The 16,375-nt window shown below is 28.0% G+C and overlaps 1 protein-coding gene across 3 annotated transcripts; it reads left to right on the top strand.

The window, feature by feature from the left end:
* Window positions 1-10,736: 10,736 nt before the first annotated feature.
* On the top strand, window positions 10,737-13,685 carry LOC127244403 (probable NAD(P)H dehydrogenase (quinone) FQR1-like 3). Of its 3 annotated transcripts, XM_051264929.1 has the most exons (4): window positions 10,737-11,133; window positions 11,232-11,325; window positions 11,967-12,232; window positions 13,314-13,685. In XM_051264929.1, exons 1-4 carry the CDS (start codon window positions 11,108-11,110, stop codon window positions 13,555-13,557), a joined length of 630 nt encoding a protein of 209 aa, XP_051120886.1. In that variant the 5' UTR covers window positions 10,737-11,107; the 3' UTR covers window positions 13,558-13,685. The 3 variants fall into 3 exon arrangements, with proteins under 3 accessions (XP_051120886.1, XP_051120888.1, XP_051120887.1); XM_051264931.1 differs by lacking the exon at window positions 10,737-11,133 and having other exon boundaries at window positions 11,936-12,232; XM_051264930.1 differs by lacking the exons at window positions 10,737-11,133; window positions 11,232-11,325 and adding an exon at window positions 11,334-11,462.
* The last annotated feature ends 2,690 nt before the right edge of the window (window positions 13,686-16,375 follow it).

Below are 16,375 nucleotides of genomic sequence, written 5' to 3'. Positions count from 1 at the left end.
TAATTTTATTTTTTGGAAAGTGATAATTTTATTTTTAAAAAATAATGTAGTATAATTTTATTTTTTTAAGTGATATAATTTTACCTTTCGAAAAGTGATATATAATTATATATTTTTTTTAAAAAATAATGTGTAATTATATATGTTTGAGTTATATTGTAAAAATAAATTAAAGGTGGAGTGTAATTTATAAATATAAAAAGTTATACTACCTCCGTCCGACTCTAAGGGTCTCATTTACTTTTTGCATATTGATATTTGAATATTAATTATTATATCAAAACATATAGTACAAATTAAAAAAAAAAATTGCAAAAATACTTCAATTAGTGTCTCATAATACTAATAGAATGACATTTGTACAAAAAATTATACAATTATAAGGATATTTTTAATGTTAAGTACAATGACACAAAACGTAAATGTGACCCTTAGAAGCGGACGGATGGAGTATAAAATAATATAAATGAGGAATACATAGAGAATATACTTTTTAGAGTAAAAGTTGAAGTTTATGGTTGGAGTAAAATTACTGTAAATTAACTGTATTTTTACTGTAACTACTACAAAAATGAAGTAATGAGTTGGAGATGGTCTTATAAACATATTATTTTAATGATTATTCACAAACGTTCACAAATAAGGCTCGGACTTGTTTGTTAATTGTTAACTATATGAGAATGTGTAACATATTTATGATAGTAGTTGTATGGAAATGTACATAATTATAGTCCTAGAAAATGCGACATAGCATAATCAATGCCACATCGATAACACAATATCGGCTAAAAGATAATCAATATTACATCGATAGTCCAATCTCGGCTAAATGATAATCAATGCTACATCGATAGCCCAATCTTTGATAAACGATAATCAATGCCATATCGATAGTCAAATCTCGGCTAAAAAATAATTAATGCCACATTGATAGTCCAATCTCGACTACATGATAATTATACCAAATCGATAACTCAATCTCGGATAAACGATAATCAATACCGAATCGGTAGCCCAATCTCCGCTATAACATAATCAATGCCAACGATAATCAAACAAAGCACATGAGCACAACATATCACATATCTCATTTGATCAAATATATAATCATGTATTGTCATAAGCTAATTACATCACAGTCAAGTTGCACAGTTCATCACGTTCAACACATTTATCATATCAGAAGTTTCAAATCACATATCAGCCTAAATCCATGCAATCATAATTCACATGTAAGTACACGATTAAACACATAATCAATGCCTAATCATTTCAGGCATAATATGATAGCCATTCGACTTACGATATTTACGTTCATACTTAACTACAGATAGAAATCAACAAGTAGCTACCCGGACAATCCCGTCTAACAATTAGTATGATCTATAATAACAATCAATCCCAAATCATAACATGAACGCCATAATAGCATGAGCTATATGCTTATTCATGGGAGCTCATTTTTCTAACTAGTCCGTTGGTTTTAAAATTTTTTTTTTTTTTCATATAGTAAAACACTATATTTTAGTTATAAAATTCTTATATCTCATAATATTCATATCGGCCAATTATTACATAAAAATTATTAAATGTATGAAGAAACATAAAGTTGCAACACACTGTTATTTTTAATTCAACTCGGATCGATATGAAATTCTTAGAATATAACACTAGGGCTACGAATAAGCTATTAACTGAATAATTACATCAATTGAATAACTAAATAGCCAATTATAATTTTCAAATAATTTCTAGTTTAATACGCTAATATTCAAACTCATATTAAAAATCATAAGTATACAATACACATACCAAGAAATACCGTATCAAAGTCAAAATTGAAATCAGACAACTACATCTTTTTCTTTTCTTCCTTTTTTTTCTTGTTTTTCTTCTTCTCTGCATTTCATTTCCTTCCTACCAAGTTTGGTTTATTTGCTTTGGTGTGATGGTCAAACGTTATATATATATATATATAATTTATATTTATTCTTATCGACATTTATTCTTTTAAAATATGTTCAAATATAATCGATATACAATAAGGGATATAATTTATTCTATAATATTAATTTATTGCTCCCATTAAAATTATTAAAATATTTATTTGATATAATAATATTATTTTATAAATTCTAAAATTGAAATATTACACTTAGGGTGTGTTCGTTTGTAGAATTTTGATAAAATCCTACTATTCAACCAAAATTTCCCCCCCAAAAACATCGAATCAAACACCTATTTTTTATTTTTTATATTATACTAAAAATCAATTTTATATTCAAAATATCACATCAACGCCTATTTATATCACATCATACAACTATTCAAATTCAAAATTTTTACTATTCAAATCCCAACTCAAAATCCAAACCCCCAAACAAACACACCCTTAATGGATTGAATTCCTTGAACTGGAGCAAAACCATTAAATTATACTTACTAAATAATTATAAGGATGATCATTTGGAGAAGGACTATCTACCGTTGAAAATGAGGGGAGGGGAGGGCTTCGGGATGATACAAGGTTATTCTTGCATATTAGAAGTTATTTTTTATGTCGAGGTCTATGGATTTGTGAGCCTCTGTAATATTGTCAAAGACTTTATTCAATATTTGGAGTTTTATACCTGAGTAAAGGGAATGTTACTCGAATATATAATGTGTGCAAAGTTTTTTATCGGGTTGAAATGGTAGAAAAATATTTTGTGAATTATTTTAGGACTTTAAGAGGACATATGAAGAGCTAAATGAAGTCATGTCTTTTTGTCCCGATTTTAGAGAACAACAAAAGCAACGGAAACATATAGTCATTATGAGTTTCTTGGTTGATCTGCGAAACGAATATGAACCAGTAAAATCTCAAATACCGGAGAGCTCTGAAATCGTTTCTCTACAATCCAGAGTCCTCTGAATCGACCTACATCAAGTCTCTTCTAGTGGAGCCGTACTGGGCAAGAAAGAGTACAAGCCATCCAAAGGTAAAAATCGATAAGGAACATATAAAAGTAACCCGAACATCATATATCACTATTCAAAGAAGCCAAGACATGTTAATAAATATTGTAGAAAGTTGCAACTAACTGTGCAAAAGGATCAATTCGCCTATGAAACATCTCCAAAGGGTCATAACTCTAATTTATCCATGTCTCAAGAGAGCCAAATGCATTCATCTACTGTTATCTCGGCTATGGCCACCTTAGGTAACTCTAGTACATGTCTTATCACATTCTTCGGCTCTTGGGTCACTGATTCATGAGCCACAGATCATATAACAAGTAATTCTAATATTTTCTTAACTTATCAATCATATTGTTCTCAATCTCCAATTACCCTTCGAGATGGATCCACTACCCAAGTTGTTAGGCTAGGAACCGTGGATATTGCACCAACCATTACAGTTTTGAGTCTGCCTAAGTTTTTCATTAATTTAATTTTTGTTAGTAAAATTATCTGTCCTTAAACTATAGTGTGTCATTCTTTCTTGGTTATTGTGTATTCAAGATTTGGAGGCGAAGAGAACGATTGACAAGGGATATAAGTTAAGAGGATCGTATATCCTTGACACTTCTATCCGTAAGCCTATCATCTATATATAGATTGGAACCTCCTTTGAAGCTCGTTGTCGTTTAGGTCATCATTCCCTTAAAAAAATGAAAATAATGTGTCCTAGTTTTAAAAATTTATATTTGTCCAATTTTGAGTCATGTCAGTTTGCTAAATATCATTGTGTCAGTTTGAGTTCTAGGGAGATTAATCTTGTCAAGGCTCCTTTCGACCGTGTTTATTCGGTCATTTGGGGTCCATGTCTTGTGTTTTCTAAAAATGGATTAAAATATTTTGTTCCATTTGTTGATGATTATTCTCGAATGATCTGTATTTTCTTTATACGACACCGGTCATATTTTTTTGACATTTCAAAATTTTGTGTTGAGATTCGTACTCAATTTGATCTCCAGGTCAAAATTTTACAGAGTGACAATGCTCATTAATTCATGTAATTTCTATATTGAAAATTTCAAAGTTATTATTTTTTTTATAAAAAATGTAATAATATTTAATAATCATACAATTTTATTTTTTTAAAAATATATATTAGTTAACATATACTCCATCAATCCATTAAATTTTTTCATGTTTTTCTTATTTGTTTATCAACGAAAATTTTGTACTTTTTTTTTTTATATATAGTAAATAACTCTTACATATTTTTTAATTTATATTATTGTGTTTGTTTGTATGCTTTTTCATTGATTTTACTATATGATTTTATATATTCAACACCTAAAAATTCTACACCTACTCTATAGGGTTCACGAGCCGGACAAGAACAGTTTTATTTGTGCAGGTGATTGAAATTGTGTACTGTCCTTTGTCAAAAATTTGTTATGGCCTCAATTAATCCAAGCACCAAAACCTCATCTCCCTTTCTACCTTCTTTTTTTATTTAAGATGGGAAGACAATCCACCCTACCGACGACACCTGGGCGTTGTTGTGGAAGGCAATTTTAGTCCACTGCCATTTGCGAGCTATTCTCCATGACGAGCAAAAGAAAAGAAAAAAGAAAAGAAAAGAGAGGAGAGCAAAGGGAAAAGAAAAAATCACCGAATATTTCAGCTGCTAGCGGCGGTGGACTTTGCCTTATGGAGAAAGCCCGCGGTGCAACTTAGAAGAAAAATGAGAAGAAAGACAGGAAGGAGAAGAAGACAAGGATATAAGGGTGAGTCATGGTCTATTGGCCCATCATTTTGGCCCCGGATGGATGATCTGGATGACTAAACTGCGAGAAGGTTGTACTGTAATGATCGGGTAGAACATTTTCAGTCAACATTGGCCTAATTTAAGTTAATTCAATCCGTTTTGATGGTTGATTAAAAGTGCCCGAAGGCTGGTAGTTTTATATATGATTTTATGTTATAACCGTTTATCCGAATACGTGGGTCATAAAGCAAAAACCGACCAGCAGTTGGCACATGATTGAGTTTACTCGAATGATGACAATTGAAAGGCAGTTTTACGATAATGTATATATCAATCATCATTGACGACATAGAGCATCTTCAATTCTTATCAAGATTTCAAAAAATATTTATTGAAAATCACCACTTTACTTTTACTCGTATATTTTACTTGTTTGTTTAGTTAATTAAGTTCAGTGCTATGAGGTCATCATCTCAAACCCAGAAATCAAATTCAAAGTTCTATTGGAATTTTACTTTTATTTTGTTGAAAAAATCCAGTTTGACAATAATGTATAATATTTTTTAAATTTATATTTATTTTTATTCTAAAAATAATTCTTTTATAAAAATATAACACCAACTATTTTATTACTTTATCACAAATTAATTATTACATCCAATATAATCATTAACACTCAAAATCTTAAAAACAAACGGACTATTTAACATGAGCCAAAAAAAACCGGTTTGAACCCATGACCTCACAATCACAAATTCAACCCCTATACTACCAAACCATCCTTACAAAGACTCTTTGCTTTGCCTTTTGATTTGTAATAATTCTTTTGACTGTTTAATTTTTGTAGTTTGAATTTATGAGATATTCTAGGGTAAATATTCATATTGCAAAGAAAAGATTGTTCTGAATCCAAAAGTTAATTTTATTTTATATTTTTTCTTTTGCTTTTAAAATTTTATAATCAAATTCCACTTGATCATGCCTTTCATATTTTCTAAATTTAGTTTTTTCTTTAATATTATTATAGGAATAGTCAATAGAAATATTAGTTACTTCTACCGTTAACCGCTATTATATATATATATAATATAATATGTATATATATATATATGTTGTGTGTGTATGTGACACATGAAGTGTAAAGATTATGTATAATTATTATATGTGTGTGTATGTATGTTATGTATTAAATATTCAATGCATATGTAGGAGAGAGATTGAGTGAATGATGAGATAAATTTTATTTCATTCAAAACTCATGTATATAAGTGAAGATATGAATACATATATGGTAATAAATGATGCTACATCACATCGACGTTGATGATATATTTAGATATAATTTATATCCACATCTTGAATACGTTACAACAGCTGTATCATTGTTGGTAATTTTTTTATTTTTTAATTTTTTTAATATATATTGTTTTTTAATAATTACAAAAAAATAATAATTAGTTTTATGTATACTTTTAAATGTTGGGTGATGTTGTGCTGACCTAACTGCTATTATGTTTTTATGTACTTAACAAAAATTTTATAGTGAATGCATTTGTGGTGGTTCTTCTTCCTTTCTGCATTTGCTGGAAGGCCTAACTTTTTGTTTAGAATTTTTTTTTTTTTTTTACAATTTTATCATTTTATAGGTATTTTATGCCTTGATCTTTGCTTTATGTGATTTTTTTTCTATGTTATTTAAATCTTAATTGTTGTACTGTTTTATATTAGTGATGCTTGGTAAAAGAATTAAAAGTTAATTATTTATTTTTATGATCTCAAATAATTGGTTAAAAAATAAAAAAAACTAATCCTTTTTACTTTTTTATATTATGATGTTTGGTGGATAAAAATATGAGTCTAAGAATTTTCTTTTTATGATCTTATATTCGGAATACTTGGTTGCAAAATAATATTAGCCAAAAATTTTCCTTTTTCTATATTTGGAAAATTGGAAGAAAATAATATGATTAAAAATGTGCAATTTCTTCTTAAAATATCTTTATTGCACCCCTATTTAGATAGATATTAGTATATGATTTGGCAATTTAAATGTTTTTGGTTTATTCATTTCATAGTCATTTATTATATAGAGAATATTAGGTGACTAAAGAAAGAAAAACATATTAATGATTTACAACTATTGACTTTTTCAATAAGAAAATATAGTCTACCGTACATTTTTTATGCTATTAAGTAAATCAGCAAATATATATATAGAAAAGAAGTACTTCTTTCGTCTCAAACATCGTGCAACATTTGTGTTTGACACGAAAATTTAAGTGGAGTGGGGAATATTAAGTATGATAATTTGAGATAATTTGGATGAAGAGATAAATGATTATTTGTTTTTTTATTTGAGTGATGTGATGGGATAAAGTGAAGTGCATATTAATATATGTATATAAATATTATTAATTATTTCTAAATTTTGAAATGTTGCAGTCAGTTTGGGACAAACAAAAAAGGAAATGTTGCAGGGTGTTTGGGACGAAGGGAGTACTATATTAAAAAATTATAAATTAAATTACTAAAATATATATTTAAGATTAAAACACTTTAAATTTGTATGATTAAAAATGTAGTACTGTTAATATTACAAAGAAAATATGTCTACACATTTAAAAATAGATATTTTATTTATATAAAAATAGATATATTTATATAAATAAATTTATAACGTATTTTGTTATATTTATAATAAAAATTAAACTAAATGCTTTGGTATTTAATATATACCCCCAAAATTAATAATTATGTTTGCTTTTATTATTATTATTATTATTTTTGTTTTAAATAATAATTTAATGTATTTTTTTTTGTTACAGCAAATAGTATATTTGCATTAGAGCCTAATAAAAAAATAAAAAATTAATAAATTAATAAATTATCAATCTTATTCTTATATTTATATATATATATATATAAAATTAATATATATAATACATGATAATGGGATATATTTATCTACAAAGACTAACATATAAATTAATATCATACGACATAATTTCGAACAACAAATTTAACAATTGATATCAATACAAATAAAAAATATATCAATACAATATGTCTATATTTTATATTTTTTTCCACTTTTTTAATTAATTATATTATACCATATATATATTTTAAAGAAAAATAAAAAGCGAATCATACATTTAGTTATATATAAATAATTATAATATTATTGAAAAATGTTAAATAAATTTATACCCATTATAAAATTACAATTTTTTTGTATTAAACCATGCGTATAGAAAGAGGATAATATAATAAAAAATGCTACTACTCTATCCAACAACCATTCACGGGCTACAACAAACTTAGCATAAATAATTAATCCATTTATGCCTCAACGCCTGCTCCGCTCCACGCCTCTAATTTTACAAAATAAATTTTTTTAGTACGAGTGGATAACGTAACACGTGTCCAATGAGGTTATTTTTTATTTTTATAACGTGGAAGTCCGTAGCAGTTTAAACTTCCGATCGAACCTAATACTATGCAAACTAGGCTCAACAAGCAAGTTACACTAAGCTAACCATGTATAGCAGATGATCTCACGATTAGAGGCGGAATCGGACCAGGATGATAGGGGGGCTAATTTTTAAAATTTTGAAACGATCATCATTTATTTGTTATCCAATAATTTTATCAATAGAGTTATCATATTTCGAAAATCTTGCAAAATATCAATCTACATTGACAACTGCATATTATAAGATGAATTTTGTATTATATGAAATTGATAAATAATAAAAATATTTATTAAAAAGAAACTGTTAAAAATATCATTTCCTGTGGATTTGATTGAGAAATTTTTGAAGATTTTTTTTTATTATTATTTATTATTTTTTTTTTTCATATTTATTTTTATATTATCAAAAAATTATTATTATATAAATTTTTTTATTATTCAAAATTTAAATTTTCATATAAATATTCTATCAATTTTTTGCAATTTTTTAATTTATTTATTATTTTTTATATTATATAATATAAAATAAAAACAAAAAATTAAAAATTATAAGGGGGTGGAGTGGGGGGAGGGAGGCTGGAGCCCCTTGTCCCCACATACATCCACCCTTGCTCACCATAATAAGTTCAACCCCTACACCACCGACGGCAACGAGGTTATTGATTTGACGCAAAGGGGCATCCATTATTGTCACACTTCATTGGATTGGCGGATAAATAATACTCGGGAACTTCCGTGTCACATAAATTATTTATTTATTTTTACTTTGGTTTATTTTATATATTTTTTAAAATATAATTATATATTTTAATTATATTTTAAAATTTAAAATTTATTATTTTTTAATTTTAATTAGATTGCATAATTATTTTTATTTTAATTTGTAATTAATCTTATTATATATTCTCTCTCAAATGAAACTTTTTATTTGAGTAGCAGAATTTAGATAGTATAAATTAGTTATTTAAATAATGACAATTAATTATGTGATGATTAAAAAAAAAATAAAATATGTATTTAAATATTTTTAGTATTAATACTTAATAAAATATATATAATATAGATATTATTTTGTAAATAATAAATTTTATATAAATACAAATAAATAAAAAATACATTTATTTATTTATTATTATTATAAATTAGTTTTATAAAAAAACGAAAAGTTTCAAATAAATAAAAATATTTGTTAATTGAAAAGAGAAATAGAAATAAAGAGTTTGAATAAATATTATAGATAAGATATTGAAATTTTAATTAAATTGATTTGTATTTATTAAATATATTTAAAATTAATAAAAAAATTAAAAAAAAATGATCATTTGTGGTGGGATCAAATAGATACCATAATTATTTTACTAAAACACTATTTAGTTATTTATTAATTATATTTTACATAAATTATCGTATAGCAATATGAATAATTTATCCGGATCGAATGAAGTAAATAAATAGGAAGTCTACGAGGTTATTGATTTGATGTTGTTGGTTATTTATAAATAAATAAATAAATAAAAGGTAAATTATATAACCCATAAATAAATAAATAAATAAAGGGTAAATTATATAATCCTACTGTAGTTTTAGTAAAAATTATGTTTTATTTATTGTGTAAAATTTATACTAAACACCATCTTTGTCAAAACTGATATTGGGGTCTAAATAAAGATTTAAATTAAACAAATTTTTGTAAATTAAAAATGCAAAATATTTAAATAATTTTTTTGAATAAAATAAATAAATAAATAAATAATTAGTTCATTTTTTATTTTATAGTTTTTGGAGACAAATTGTTATTTAATTTTAATAAAAACTATAAAAATAAATAATTGATCAATTATTATTTATTTTATTAAATACATTACTTAAGATATTCTATTTTTTTTATTTATATAAAACTTAGTATTTTTTTTTTAGAACAAACGGTTCAAATTTTATATTAGGGGAGTATTTTATACAACTTTTACTAAAAACACAATTTATGGATCTGTCTCTTTACAATGGTTTGGGAAAAAGTTACTATTTTACCACTGTTGGTCCGGATTTTGGAGCCAGACCGCGAACACTAGACATCTTCTGACAGGCTACGCCTTAGCCTGCTATTGACTGCTACGGACACTACAGGGTTACTTTTTTTTTTTTTTTCAAAAAAAAATTAAAATATTTTTTAATTTTTATTATAATTAAATAAAAAATATATATATATATATCATTTTGTAGGGTATAAAATTTTTAATAATACAAATAAATAAAATTTTAAATATATATATTAGATATAATATAAATTCATAAATCATACTATAAATTTTATCAATTAAATTTAATACATATTTATATTATTTTATTCATTATCCATTAAATCAATACACATCAAAAACTCTTCGAACCCCAACCAAACTCAAACATAAGAGAAACAACAAAATTCAAACTGACACCAAAATTCAAACAAAAATCCAACCCCAACTCAATTTTCCCTAAATTCACCTGAAGAAACACACCCTATATAATAGAATCTTTAAATCATCTAACAGATGCAAAGGGAGCATGCATTATTGTCGAAGAGGAAGAGGAAGAGAGGGAGAATCTCTGACCTGTGAAACGCTTGTTTATAAATTATGAAAAAACAAAACACAGAGACACACATCAGAATCAAACAGCCACACGATATCATCATCGATATCGTATAACGCACATTCCCCTTCCCTTCCCCTTCCACCGATTTAATTTGACAGAGATTCTCCATTTCCATACAACCTACCTAAGCTGCTGCTGCTAAAGTTTCTAATTTGCATTTTTGAGGCTCAGGCTGTGTGTTCCGTTCGTCTTCCCTTAATTCTGATTTCAGGTTTTGTATATGTTAATATAGTAGTTGGTTGGTGAAAGCTTATCTGACTGAAAGGGTGGGTTTGGGTTTATTTCGCGATCCATCGATGCCCACCGTCAAGGTTTACATAGTGTAAGTAAGCAATAGCAGCTAACTTTGCAATTTCTTGTTGAACTGGAAATAGAAATGGAATTGGAATGAATTACAACTACCCTTGTGTTGTGTCGCAGCTATTATTCGTTGTACGGACATGTCGAGCAAATGGCAAGAGAGATTCAGAAAGGTGCAAACACCGTGCCTGGTGTTGAAGCCACACTTTGGCAGGTCTAAACGATTTCATTGGAATCGATCAATCTCTTCGATTTTGGATTTGGATTTGGATTTCCCAAAACTTCAGTTTATTTTTCATCTTTTCATTTTTCGGAATTTTGAGTAGAGAAATTGCGAAGATGAAAGTGGAGGTGAGGAAGGTTTAGGAATTTTTCCACAGTTATCTATTCTATTCTCTTTTTTTTATTTCATTGCTCTTAATTCATTCTAGAGAATTTTCCTTCAAGTAGGATTAGATTTTGGGCAAGAAATACGTTCGAATTGAAATTATCGAATTTTGGAGGAATTAGAAGAAAAATATAAGGTGTTTGAAGCTTGTTGGCTATGAGATACATACTCTATTTTGAATATTTAGACTAAGAGGTCAATGAAGACAAGGCGAGGAAGATAAAAGGATTTATAACAGTTCCTTCATATCTTTTGAACTTGAAGGTATCTTAGAAGATGCTCATAACATCCCCACATATATATGTTTATTTACTTAGAATCATCGATACTTGTTTTATGATCAGTCAGTCCTCTAGGATATTATGTGACTTGTGAGAGATTGTTGATTAGTCATCATGAACTCATTGCTAAAAACCCAAATGTCATGTGGCACTAGTAGTTGAGGGTGGGTGCTCTCTTCTAATTAGGTACCCGAAACACTGCCTAAAAGGGTGTTGGAGAAAATGAAGGCTCCTGAGAAGGCAGATGATGTCCCCGAGATCAAGCCTGAACAGTTGGTGGAGGCTGATGGCTTCATCTTTGGTTTCCCGTCACGATTTGGAGTTATGGCTGCACAATGTAAAGCTTTCTTCGATGCCACACATGATTTGTGGGCTACGCAAGCACTTGCTGGTAAGCCTGCTGGAATCTTCTGGAGCACTGGCTTCCATGGCGGTGGACAGGAACTTACGGCGTAAGTAAATTCTTCGTATTTATAATTCCATATAGCCATCTCGTTTCGATTGCTTATATATATATACATATATCAGGTTCTTTGAATAATGTTTAAATCATCAAACCTTTGATAATGTAAAGAGAGAGCTTATGTTAGTTTTGTGAAGCTTATTCATTAAGGTGTGTTAGATATGTTTTGAAAATGTTTTGAGTTGATATATGAATAGTAAAAGATTGAATAGAAAATAAGGGTGTGTTTGTTTGTGGGTTTTAGTTTTTCGGGTTGGATTTTTTAATAATAAAAAGTTGAATTTGAATAGTTGTTTGATGTTATATAAATAGATATTGATGCGATATTTTGAATGAAAAATAAATTGATGTAATTATTTTTTAGGAAAAAAATATTTGAATAGTAAAAAATTGTAGTAAAACTTACAAAAGAACACAACCTAAATGTTTGATTCAATGTAAATAAACGTTGGATGTGATGTTAAATCATCAAACATTTTATATATGTGATGTGAAGAGAGAGTTCATGTTAGTTTTTTGAAATTTATTCGTTAAGCCGTGTTTTTTGACATGTTTTGAAGTTTTGAGTTGATTACAGAATAGTAAAAAGTTCAAATAGAAAATAATTGTTTAATTTAATGTAAATAGAAAACTTTTGGTGAACAATGCGAAAACAAAGTTGAAAGCATATGTAAATAGAGGCTCCGTGTTTAGAAATAACTAGTGGACTAATAGTAAGAGCAACCCTATAGTCTCAAAAATAAAAGTTAAAGTTGAAAAACTTGTGGCTAGTGTGTTTTGGACTAGAATTATTTATGTTAAAATATATTTAGAATCTATATATTATATTTATGGCAGTTATATTCATAGGATTCTTAACCTTATAACAATTTGTATATCACTATAATTATGTACGTATTTTTATGATTAAAATAGAGAATTAAAGTTTATTATTCTAAAAATTTTGAATGTGAAATAGGAGTCGGAGTGATGTTAGTTCAATAACACGTAAATGAAGTTTGAAAGGTGTTTTTCAATAATTGAGATTGTGGGATTGGATTTCTTCCAAGAGTAAGTGGTGTGTTGTGCAGATTGACGGCGGTGACTCAGTTGGCGCATCACGGGATGATATTTGTTCCGATGGGGTACACCTTCGGCAGCGGAATGTTTGAGATGGAGCAGGTGAAGGGCGGATCTTCTTATGGAGCCGGAACTTATGCAGCGGACGGTTCACGGCAGCCGTCACAGCTGGAACTGCAGCAGGCCTTTCATCAAGGCAAGTACGTCGCGGAAATTACGCAGAAGCTCAACGGTACAACAATAACAAATAAATGAATGAATGATCGAATATATGTAATGTAACATCATCATTAATTGTATTGTGTGATGGATGGTACATATCAAATTACAATGCTCATCTCTTCCGGTCTAAAAGATGTATACTTCGCTCCTTTGCACTTTTATTTCATCTCATCTCATGACATGTGTATATATATACATGGATGGTAAAATTTTAACATAAAAAAATAAAATTCAAAAATATATTTCAAATTTTAACGAGTGTCTGAGATCACAGATTTTAGACAGACATTAGATAATATTAATATTGTTAATGTCTTGAAATTTTGTCTGATTGTGATTGAAGATGTCATCCTCTATCGCTGAGGTTGCTTATATACATATCAAACTAAACTGTCTGAAAATGCTTCTATGTCGGTTACCCTTGAACCGTCTAAAAAATTGATTTCACATCGATAATGGTAAAAAAACTGCTTCCACATCGGTAACTATCAAAAACCGCTTCCACGTTGGTTATCTTTGAATCGTCTAAAGCTGCTTCCTCGTCGATTACCGATTTGAATTGTCCAAAAGTGTTTTCTCGTCGGTTACCGATCTATTCCGTCCGAAAAACTTTTTTTACGTTGGTTACCTTTATAGTTGTCCCAAGGCCCAAACTCAGATGAAAACTATCCGTAGAGGCACCGTCCAACCAACCTGGCCTCAACCCGACCGAATGACTATGGCCCTCCACTAGATCGCCACTAGGGCTTAAACTCTAACATCATTTTTTTTTGTACACAACAATATGTATATATAAAAATTTCATCAATCCACGGGCTTTTTAAAAATAAAAAAAAAATAAAATATTAATATTAATATTAGTTTCATCTAAGTCATGAGCTTTTTAAAAATAAAGAATATTAATATTATAAATATTTTCATAGTTAATATTTAAAAATAGTTAAAAAATACTTTTATTTCTAAATAATAAGGGTAAAATTTGATTATAAATTGTTTATTCAAAAGCTAATTTATATAATTAGCTCGTCCGACTTCAAACTTTTATACTCCTTCCATCCCATAACAAAGTATCCATTTTTTCATTTTAGTCCGTTCCATAACAAAGTATCCATTTCCTTTTTCAGTAACTGTACTATCTACCTAACATTACAAATACCCTTATAACTTATAATATATTACACAAATGCCATTGTCTTTATATCACATATACTAATAAAGTTATTTTAGTCATTTCTACTTTGTTCCTACTATATCCCAAATACTAATATTTCTAAAACTACGTGCAATAAACAAATGGATATTTAGTTCCGGGACGGAGGGAGTATTTAGTAGAATTAGATATTCTAGCTATAAAATCCTTATACCTTTTATTTTTGATATCGTCCGATTATTAAATAAGTTTTTTAAAATGATATGAACAAACAGGCTATCACAATACAATGTCGTTTTCAATTCGACTTGGATTGATAGAAATTCATCAATTAAATAGTAAAATAGCTTAAATTTTTGAAAAATTTCTAATTTAATACCCAAATATTCAAATTTATATTAAAGCCGGAATAGAAATCGAATGATCTAAATTTTTTGTTTGTTTTTCTTCTTCTTCCTTTCTTCTCTTCTCTTGTATGCGCGATCTTGCTTCTGCCTTTTTAAGGTAAGGGTTAGTTTTGGATTATTTATATATATATATATATATAGAGGGTAAACTGTTTTTTAGTCTCGTAACTGTACCTCTTATCATTTTAGTCCCGTAAGTGGAACATGTTGCAAACTTGTTCCATAAGTGAAAAATTTTCGCTATTTTCGTCCTCCGGCGCCGGAGACGCCCGCGTGGCTCGCCGAAGGCCACGTGTCCACCAGGTGTCCCGCCAGGTTAGCGACACCTGGTGGACACGTGGATTTATTTTTTTTTTTTAATTTTTTTTAATTGGATCAAATAAAAAAAATAAAAAAATGCAAATAAAATTAAAAATAAATTAAAAATAAGTTTTAAAAAAAATTTAAAAAAATGAACAAAAAAAAAAAATCCACGTGTCCACCAGGTGTCGCCACGCGGGCGTCTCCGGCGCCGGAGGACTAAAACAACGAAAAATTTTCACTTATGGGACTAGTTTGCAACAGGCTCCACTTACGGGACAAAAATGATAAGGGGTCTAGTTACGAGACTAAAAAACAGTTTATCCATATATATATATATTATATTTATTATTATTATTAACATCCTCAGTCCACCATCATTGTTTTCATCTTTACTATTATTATATTATTAAAAGTATATTCTCTCCGTCCCAATACAATAGTCTTGGTTACCATTTTTGTTCGTCACAAAACAATAGTCTTATTCCCATAAATAATCATATTACTATAAAATTACTCTTACTTTTTTATTATTATTATACAATTGCTACTACTTTTTACACTAATACACTCACGAGGCAAAAAAAAGTCTTTTACCAGTACTTTTTACGCATTACCAATATAATATCAATATTCATTAAATCTCGTGTTATTCCTTAAATCTCATATAAAACACAACCCAGACTATAGTTTTGGAAGGGAAGGAGTATTATTTTAATATATTATATATTTTTATCGATATTTATTATTTTTAATAATATTTTTAATTTTAATTAACATATAAAATAGGAATAAAATTTATTTCAAAATATTAATTTTTTGATCTTAAAATATTATAAAAATATTTATTTGATATAATAATATTATTTTATACACTTTGAGGCATTACACTTGTGGAATGTGAGCCGAAGATGGACGTACCCGATTCCCCTCAGCTGGTATGCGTAGAGATACTATCGGCAGAGGAAAAAAGTTTTTGAATTGGACCGGGGGA

The sequence above is a fragment of the Andrographis paniculata genome, unplaced genomic scaffold (assembly GCF_009805555.1).
Source record: "Andrographis paniculata isolate CXL003 unplaced genomic scaffold, ASM980555v1 Contig9END, whole genome shotgun sequence".
Classification (NCBI taxonomy): domain Eukaryota; kingdom Viridiplantae; phylum Streptophyta; class Magnoliopsida; order Lamiales; family Acanthaceae; genus Andrographis; species Andrographis paniculata.
The sequence above is the reverse complement of the archived record's forward strand: the minus strand, read 5'-3'. Positions and strand labels throughout refer to the sequence as shown.